This window comes from Glycine max, chromosome 13 (genome assembly GCF_000004515.6).
Source record: "Glycine max cultivar Williams 82 chromosome 13, Glycine_max_v4.0, whole genome shotgun sequence".
Classification (NCBI taxonomy): Eukaryota; Viridiplantae; Streptophyta; class Magnoliopsida; order Fabales; family Fabaceae; genus Glycine; species Glycine max.
In genome coordinates this window covers 41,178,675-41,189,010 of record NC_038249.2, presented here as the reverse complement: position 1 = coordinate 41,189,010, position 10,336 = coordinate 41,178,675, and the positions used below count along the sequence as shown (strand labels likewise).

The 10,336-nt window shown below is 34.7% G+C and overlaps 1 protein-coding gene across 1 annotated transcript; it reads right to left on the bottom strand.

The window, feature by feature from the left end:
* Positions 1-4,395: 4,395 nt before the first annotated feature.
* On the bottom strand, positions 4,396-9,898 carry CDC48 (plamsma membrane-associated AAA-ATPase). The gene is made up of 9 exons (NM_001248170.1): positions 9,822-9,898; positions 9,514-9,679; positions 8,760-8,988; positions 7,056-7,822; positions 6,553-6,774; positions 6,382-6,453; positions 6,013-6,294; positions 5,419-5,778; positions 4,396-4,831 (listed from the first exon to the last, which is right to left on the bottom strand). The coding sequence occupies exons 1-9, from the start codon at positions 9,848-9,850 to the stop codon at positions 4,535-4,537; spliced, it is 2,424 nt and encodes an 807-aa protein (NP_001235099.1). The 5' UTR covers positions 9,851-9,898; the 3' UTR covers positions 4,396-4,534.
* Between the last annotated feature and the right edge of the window lie 438 nt (positions 9,899-10,336).

Sequence of the window (10,336 nt, the reverse complement as noted above, 5' to 3'; positions counted from 1 at the left end):
AACTCAAATTAAAAATTATTTATTAAGCTGAAACAAGTTCGTATAAACTAATTCATATCCTCGGTGATTCGAATTTGATGTCACTGAAGTGCCCTGACAGGGAAACTGAATCTCTTTCGTCCGTTTAAGCGGTTTAAAAATTTGTTGAGTTGGGGAGTAATAAATATAGTGAAGTTTGCACATTTTATTACGGGCCGTTCGACCATGTATGAGGTTTGGTAAATGGTTCTGGTAGAATCTTAATTCCATTCTTTTTTAGTTTTGGATAATTATTCCTGTCAGTAATAAAAGTGCAGGACGCAACCATGTCTATTATAATTCATACCAAACTTAACCAATTGTTCCCACGGACTCTGTATATAGAAATTTGGATATATTTCATGGGATGGAGAAGAATCATAAGCGGAGTTGCACTTGATGTTCATTTCTATCCCCCTTAAACTTCACAAGATACATATGGGCTTGTAGTTCATCCTCTCATTAACACATCACCTCATCTATCATCACTTAAGTATGCCCCGATAAAAAAAGTGAAGTATTAAATCGCAAATTTGTGGCTATATATGGGGTATTTTTATGGCTAAAACTTTACATACAATTACTGATGGTTTTTGTGTGTTATTCTCCAACCATAATTAGAATTTTTAATTTGATAAATTATGTTTTTTTTTCAATGCAAATCTTTAGTTGGTACATAGATTACTATAGTAAAACTTTAATTTTGATCGGAAATCAACACTAAAAGTATCTAAAGAGAAAGCATCTTATTATAAGTTCTGTTCTATTTTTATTTTGAGTAATACTTTTGGGGGGTGGGGTGTTTGAGTCTACTAATTTTCCTATTACTTAAAATTAAATAGAAAAGTAAATATATTTAGTATTTTAAAATATTCGAATATTAATACTTTATTTATTTAATAAATCACATTTAATTAGATGTAAAATGATTGAGCTACTTTTCAACAATGCTAAATAGTACCAGAAAAACTATGGTAAAAAAACAAACAAATTCAAAGTCAATTAATCGAGTTTAACGTGACCATTAATTCACGGAAGAGAGATAATAAATTTTACTTATCAGTAAAAATTGTGTCGGTAGTTTTCGTACTTATTCATTTCATTAAGACAAACTTTTTCATAATTTGTAGATAGGGGGCAAAGCTGCGTGCCAGCCCAAAAGAAGATTATTGTGGCTGTCTTATAGGGTTACCCACCAATTTAATGAAAGCTAAAGACTATGGCGATATTCATGGTAGAAACTTTGTTAATTGTCTTGAATTCTTACAATGACTGATCAACTGCCATGAAGAAAAACGCAAGAAACTTTTAACTACATTATTATGTAACCTTTAATGTTCCTTGAATGCGTTCCCCAATTGCTTGACAAAACCTAGATTATTTTTCACAAAAGAGTGGCTGTTAGATTCTCCTTTTTTTGTTTATAAATTGGAAGAGTTTTTTGTGTCATGTGGTGACTGCCGATAAAACATATGGATCTGGTTCCTAAGTGAATTGTTCATTTTAGCGGAAAATAAATTACTATTGCCAAGAGAAAAACAACTGTTAATACAGTATCATATAAACATCCAAATTAAATGTAGATGTACTTTTTTAATCAATGACTAAAGTTACTTATTTTATCTATACTTATTCTAAGACAATTCCAAAAGATAATACTTAGATTTGAGAGATATTTTTTTTAATCACGGTAATTAAGATTTTGGGCTTCTCCGAAATTTCGAGATATTTTTATAAATTTTAGTCTTTTAGGTTAATTATGACATTAATATTCAATTTCAAACTTATTTACGTTTAAAGTTGATCATTTCTATCAAATAATATATTAGGTGGATAAGAGATATGAAAGGAAGAAAACAAAACAATATAAACAAATATGTTAGTTCATTAAATGGAAACCGATACAATTATTAGTTCAAAACTAACTATACCAAAACTCCTACATTAATGAGGGTATAGCATATAATTTGTCATATGGTAGATGATGTAGTAAAAAAAAAGGTTGAAACAGATAGAGCATGGCGCATGCAAAGTGATATAAATTAGCATGTACAAAAATGAATAATAATGAAGAGAAAGAAGAAAAAAATTGGCTAGGTGCAATAACATGAACTCACGAGCTTCCTCGCTTGCTGCCTGCACAGACCAAACGTGCACCCACCCTGCCAACTCATCAAAACCCCAAAGTAAATAGCGTACCAATAGCTATTCACGAGCCTATTTAAGGCACTTAGATTGGAACCCCTTTGCAAACAATTCAAGCAAAAAAAGCAACCTCTCTTTTCTTCACAAGCTCAAATCAAATAGTGAGTAGAACTTCAAAAAAAAATTAAACATGTCTACTACACATTTTTCCCTTCTAGCCATTTTTCTCCTTCTTTCACTAGATTCTCTTGGCACAACCATGGGTGGACGACTCATCCCCCCAAGTGCTCCAAGTACAGTTACAAGGCCACTAGTTTCATCAGAAGTTGAAAACTACGTGAAGCCACAGCTGAATCACAAGCTGAAAGCCTTACAAGGAAGAGAAGTTAAGGGGTGCTTGCCAAAAGGTTCAAGGCATAACTCGGCTCCTAGCAGATTCGTCAACTACAAGACACTAGGCTCTGGTGGCTGCTCTAGAATTCATTCAGGGAAACCTTGAAGATGTTTTTGTTGAATGGAATTGAAGAACTTTTTTGCATATGGGTTTTCATGGTCAAGTGTGGTAGAAACTTGAAGGATGAGAAAGTCACTTATGTTTTTACTTTGCTTATTATTAGCATATTTGGCTTCACGTTTCGGATGTGATTTTCCACGTTTAGTTGTGATTTTGAAAAGCTAATAGCTTTAGCTTCCACATCCCAAAGGTGATTCCTCTGTTCCGGACTGGTTTCCAAACATACTATATGATGGATATATTTTGCGGGTTACAATTTTGAACGATGTGCATGGGAAGGTGAAGATGTTAGTGACTTTTCCTGCTATTAGATATACATATGTAGAGCTAATGCTTGAGACATTAGCCAAACGTTGGAGAAAGAAATATGATATTTATTTATTTATTTTGAAATGCTTAGGATGTAATACTGAGTAAGTAATTTGCTAGAACTCCGAACTACCGAGTAATATGGCTATGGTAGTGTGTATATCATCGTTTAGTGTAATATGTAGTTCAATTTTGTATTATGGGTGGATATATAACCTTTTGATTTGCTGCTACTGGTTGAATTTTGAATTTGATTCCCTTCTGTAACATGTTTTTATGTCTACTATATTTGAAACAAGATCCGAACCACTAAAAATTCGACACCCAAGGGCCAAGGGAGTGAGTATTCTCTAGGAAGTTGAAACCTGGTATCCTCCAGCGAAGGTGTTCAATGAGTTATGATATTCGTACATTTAATATTTCTTACAATTCACTTCTATTCCAATTTTTTTTCTTATTTTTCTCTTCATTTCTATATTTATTACATTTGTGGTTTTCTATATTTTCTTTTACTTTTTTTTATTACTTCTTTCTACTTTTTTTTCTTCTCATTATATCTCTCTTTCTTCTATTTCTTCTACTCATAAGAGTGTAAATTCAATATTTTTTGTACTCAATAGATCAACTAGGATGATTTACGGAAGGTTTCGTGATGCATCTTTTATTTAAAGTATTTTTTTTTTCAAAAGATACTATTTCTAGCTCATAAAAAATAATAAAACAATTTTCTTTATGGTTTTTGAATTATTTTTAAAAAAATATACATAACTATTATCAAATCTGAAATCAACACCGCTACTTACTACGAATTACGCAAAACATCAAATCTACGGTGTAATTTTTTTATTTAATTAAAAATAATTAGAAAAATGTAAAAGGAAATTAAGCAGAAATCACCTTTCGTACATTCCTATGTTTGTTACGATAATTGATTCTTAACATTTAACATGTTCCTTCTGAAATATATCTTTTGATTTAGAAAGTACGAAAAAAAGTGGCCTACGCGCGGCGACGCTGCACGCTGAATTATTTACCAAATGGATAATGATCCTCACATACATTTTGGATATAAAACAAAAGTGGAAGAAAGAGAGAAAAAAAGAAGAAGAAATATGATACGTTGCCTAAAAAGAAAAAAGAATATAAGAGAATAGAGATACTTTTAAGTAAAGTAAATATATTAAGTATGATTTTTAAGCTAGTTACTGAAAAAAAATTAACAAATTTATATGCGTGTCTAGTTTTCTTTCTTCAATTTTCTTGCAAAAAGCCTTAAAAAATGCTATGCGTGTCTATAAACATTCAAATTTCGTATGCTTTTCTAACTTCTAAGTGCTTTGTTATCCATAACCTGCACTGCACTTCCCCTTTCTACAATATCTTTCCATAAAATGAAGATACGATCCATATATGGTATTTAAGGTTAACCCGGTAACAATTCAGGATAATTGAGTACAAGAAAAGCAAAATATAAGACAGGCTTCAAAGTTATCCCTCCTGAGAGGTGAGGTAGACATGTGATTTCATACATCACTGTGATAATAAAGCCTAACTATATAGATCATCTTCGTCAGCCCCACCAGCAGAAGCTGCAAAGGGGTCAGATCCAGTAGTAGTCCTATCTCCAGACTCTGGAAACCTAAATTCACTTCCAAACCCTCTTGATTGCTGTAAGGTCTGAGCAAATGCCTGATACTTGCGAATATCAGCATCACTAACACTCCTCCGTGCAAACTTCATTGACTCCTCAAAATGAGCAGCCTTGATCTCCGCAACTTCGTCGTCGACGGTATCTTCATCCATGGCCTCAGGGTTTTCCCTACTCTTCCTCTCTCGCTCAATGTCCTGAAATAAACCATGGAAATATATTAGGTCCAATCTTGTCACAATAAACTCATCGACTTTTATATCATGCACCAATCAAAATCTTGAAACTAAAAAGAATCTCAGTGCTGCCAAGAAGACTACTGGCACCATTGTAGTAGCCCACCCAATCCAACCAAAACCAATTCATCCACATAGTATACATCCCTAATCCAATCCAAGTTGTGCCTTTGCATCTTTGGGGCTCAGATATCATTACAGTGATTAGTTGAAGTAATTTCCAACTATATAGAGACAAAAGTCACCCCCAAAATACAAAACTATATAAATTAGCAGACACTTTCATTAAGTCAGAAGCAGTGTTATCAATAGTGGATGGCAGAAGGCTGAAATTCCACCATAAAAACACACCATTGCGCCTTATGGCAGGGCTGCCTTTACAAATTGCCTGGGGCGGTTGGTAAAAAATACACCACGCCATTCTGCCATGGCCGCTATTTAACAACACTGGTCAGAAAAGAATTTGAAGGTTTCTATATGTTGGCATCCAAGACACATGTTCTAAGGCTCTAAGAAAGGAAGTATATATCTATTAACCAAAAGCATACCTTCTCTATGTTTTCTCTTATGGCATATTTGCATGCTCGCTGGCATATTTCTGTAATATCAGCACCACTGAACCCTTGAGTGTGCCTAGCCAATGCTCTCAAATCAACATTTTTTGCGATAGGTGACTTCCTCAAGCAGGCTTTAAAGATTTGATGCCGGGAATCCTCATCAGGGAGAGGAATATAGATCAATTGATCCAGACGGCCTGGTCGAAGAAGTGCTGGGTCAATGATGTCAGGTCTGTTAGTTGCCCCAATTATGAACACAGTCTTTTTGGCAGACATGCCATCCATTTCAGTCAAAAGTTGATTTAGAACTCTATCAGCCGCACCACCAGCATCCCCAACACTGCTTCCTCTCTGCAAGAATTACACAGTAATGTGCATACACATACATTGAGAATAACAAATTAAAGAGATGTAAACATTTGTGACAATATTAAATAATAAAAAGAATTCAGTGGCTTGGATTCTCAGATTTTTTTCCAAACAAGTACAAGCAATAACAAGACAAGATTCAAATATAATTCATTTTAATATCGCTCAAGGCTAAAGCATGGTAACATGTCCGACTAAGAGTGTGGAGTGACTAACCTGAGTGGCAATAGAGTCAAGCTCATCAAAGAAGAGGACACATGGAGCCGATTGTCTGGCCTTGTCAAAAATTTCTCTAACATTAGCTTCACTTTCACCAAACCACATTGTAAGCAATTCTGGACCTTTCACACTGATGAAGTTAGCTTGACATTCATTAGCAATTGCTTTGGCTAACAAAGTTTTCCCACATCCTGGAGGACCATAGAAAAGTACTCCTTTAGATGGAGACATACCAAACTTCTCAAACTTTTCTGGGTGCTCAACTGGATATTGTACAGTCTGAGTTCACACAAACAAAAATCAGTAACAGATAATTTCATATAGAAATATGCAAGATGTAATTGAATATAAGGAAATATTTATTACCTCTTGCAGTTCACGCTTGACATTTTCAAGGCCTCCAATGTCTTCCCAGCTGACATTAGGCACTTCAACAACCTGTCAACAGAGACATTTAATAAGAAAATAGATCACAAAGAAGAAAAACTCATCAACAAATGATTTCAAAATATAGCAAAAAAAAAAAAAAACACTAACAGTTTCACGTAAAGCTGATGGGTTGCTTGTTCCAAGGGCAGTCTGGAAATGCTCATTTGTAACTGCCATGGAATTCAGTACTTCTGCATCAATAGTCTCATCCTCCAAGTCAATTACATCCATCTTCTCCCTAATGCATTGCAAAGCAGCTTCAGTGCAAAGGGCAGCAAGGTCAGCACCAACATACCCATGAGTATCTTTTGCAATTCTCTCTAAATCAACCTACAGAGGAAAACCACAACAATTGAGCAACGGAGCATTAAAGATCAAAATTAAAAAGATAGGTTATAAAACCTGATTGGATGTACAGACATTACAATAGAAGAGACATCCAGGTAACTGTACTAATACTGGAATTATCTTAGTTAAATAGTACAGCATTGATGATTATAATTCATGAATGGAACCCATAAGCACAAGATGTTAGCCATGCCCAATAAAGGCAAAAACAGAGGTAAAAATACCCACCAACAAATATCACAGTTTAAGTAATGATAACTTACATCATCAGATAGCTTCATGTTTTTAGTATGTATGCGAAGGACTTCAAGTCTCCCAACTTCATCGGGAACACCAATATCAATTTCCCTATCAAATCTACCAAACCTTCTCAATGCTGGGTCAATGCTATTTGGACGATTAGTAGCTCCAATAACAATAACATGAGCACGAGATTTTAATCCATCCATAAGAGTCAAAAGTTGTGAAACAATCCTCCTTTCAACTTCACCATGTGTCTTCTCCCGCTTGGGGGCAATGGAATCAATTTCATCAATGAAGATAATGGATGGTGCATTCTTTTCTGCTTCTTCAAACGCTTTCCTGAGATTGCTTTCACTCTCTCCAGCAAGTTTGGACATAATCTCTGGTCCGTTAATACAAAAGAAAAAAGCTCCAGTTTCATTAGCTACAGCTCTTGCTATTAATGTCTTCCCAGAACCTGGGGGTCCATAAAGTAAAATTCCTTTGGGTGGTTTCACACCAATTGATTTAAAAAGCTGTGGATGCCTCAATGGAAGCTCAACCAACTCACGAATCTGAGCCATTTGTTTCCTGACACCACCCACATCATCATACCCGACTTCATCCAGTCTCTCTTCATCTTCTCTTTTCAAAGGCTCCCCCTCACAGAAAATTTCAGTGTCTGGAGCAACAACACAATATTCTCCAGGATCGGTTTCAACCACCTTGAACTCTACACTTCTCATCCCTCCCCGGACAAGAAATAGATCTCCTTTTCTGACAGGACGGTAAGCTTCCAAGAAATAGGCTGCAAATTATTATACATACAAAAAAAAGTTAGAACATTATACAAACACAGAAATATTCATATACTCTATTTTGCCATGATATATAAAAAATTTAGGAAACTAAGGATTGAGGATGCTACAGATAGGTAAAGCGTCAGTCTGAGATGTATTGAATAAACTAAAAAGGAGATAAAATCAAATCCCTGAAAATTATGGTTGGTTTGGTTTGAGAAAACATTTAATTTAAAAAAATATCACCTTATTTTCACTTTGTTTCCTATTTCCCAATATTTGTAAAGGGAATGGTAAAAACAAGAAAATACTATTTCAGTTTTTGCTATGTCCTATACAAATATTTGTAAAACATTAAACAAAGCAAGAAAAAGGTAAACTTTTTATGATTATTAGTACAAACAAAAAACAATCTCAAAAACAAAACAAGCCCCTAATTTCTCCAAGGCTCCTCACTATGTGTCCAAGAAATATAGCTCATTAAGTAATCGGTGTGAGAAAAAAAGGACGATCCATAAGAGCTTAGTCAACCATAACCATGTAGGGATAAAATAGACAGTAAGAGCTCTGGTTAAAGGTAAATCAACAAGGGCTTCCAACAAACAGAAAGACATCAAAGCCAAAGCTACTGAATAGAATAAGGAAAAATCCCTACCAATACTATGTAAATTTTGCAAGATGCAAAGCTTATTATAAATATCAAACCCTAAAGCAAGGCTGAATCTTTACATCAAGTATTTAAAGACACAAATTGAGAAATCTGTTTAACAAAAAATATGGAGAGGCAACACACAGTTGCAGAACACATCAAATTTATTAATGAAACATTAATCTAAAACTGTACTCAAAACATAAACAAGTCAGAATTCAGTAATGAAGCATCATAATAACTGAAGCTGTTCTAAGAGATATTCTAGCTCAGATAAATGCAAGGTGTAAACTCACGTTTCAAGAAAGCATCAAACAGATTGCCAGTGACACCTTCAATGGTATCATCAATAGGCAGAATGTGCACACGTTTCCCATATTTAACATCCGGGCACTGGTGCACAGACACAACATCTCCAAGCCGAACCCGCAAATTTGACCTCACAACTTTATTCATCCTGATCTTCGGCTCCTCACAGTTCTCATCAGCAAGAGCTATGCAAATGGTATCCTTCCGTTTCTTACCCTGCAACACAAACCAATTACACATGACTTGGAAGTAGTCACAGCATAGAATAGCATAAACATCACACACACCACCATAACAAACTAACAAGATCACCATCAAACAATCCAAATCCATTACTCAGAAGTTTTCCACCAGAGCCCATTCAAAATTACCAAATTTTTTTAAAGAAAAATACAAACCAGCATGCTAGTAAAGGAATCCAAAGTAATTTTTTTTTACAAATTGTTAGATGTAGCATAACATAGTTTTCATTAAAAATCTTCAATTTATTCATCTCTTACCAAGTAGCTTACAATTTACATACTCCAAAGAAATGCCCTTTATTTATTCAATGACACACGTACAACAAATAATTGCAGCACTTTTAAGAAGTCTCTTTTTATTTTTATTTTTTTATTTTGTCTCTATCTCTGCCAATCTCATGTAGGAGCATATTCATCCTTATTTCTTCATTTAAGAATTGAGTGAATACCTACGAAGGAAAACGCAATGGGAAAGAGAGAAAAGGGTTAAAAATGTAACCTTGATGAGGATAGTGTCCCCTCGGAAAAGCTGAAGCTTTTCCATGGTTTGGGGATGCATGGTGACCACGGAGTTGTCGTCGTTGACAGCCTCATCCACGACAAGCCGGTTCGGCGACTTTTTGCGTTCCAGAATCGCGGTTGAGAAGTCCTTCTTCCCCGATTTCCTGCGTTTCAAAACAAAAACTTCAGCATCAAACAAACCTCACAGTCCAAAGAGCTCTTAGTATACTGAGCAAAATATAAAAAAAAAAAAAAAAATCTCGATTCTTGAAACGAAATCAACGAAGGTGCAGAGAGTTGACTCACGGGTCCGATGATTCGCCTTGCTGAGACATGCTTGCTTAAATTGAAGAAGAAGAAGATGATGATGATCAAAGAGCAGAATTCACAACGCAACAAAGAAAGTTCAGAACCAAGAAGGTTTGGTATTTTTTTTTTCAAGGTTTTTTTCTCTATTTAAATAAAAAAAAAAAAGTCTTGTTTTACAAGAAAGGTATTGTTTTTTGTGGGCCTTTGGTTTTAAAAGCCCAACCTGAATTGGGCTACTGGGTTGGGGTCGGCCTGTATTACCTTGAGGACCAACTAGTACATCTTAAGGCCCAATTCGTTTCTATTACAAAAACAAACAAGTGGACCAAAAATCCAACAAAAACAAGCAAAACAAACAAAAGGAAAACTATATCGGAATGTTAAAAGAATATGTAGGAAAAAAAAATAGAATGATGCTAATAAGTAGCACTTGCAACAGAACTGATGAAATTTTTTTGTTGAATAAAAAGATTAAAAAAAGTTATACTAAAATTGGTGGTCTTGATTATTTT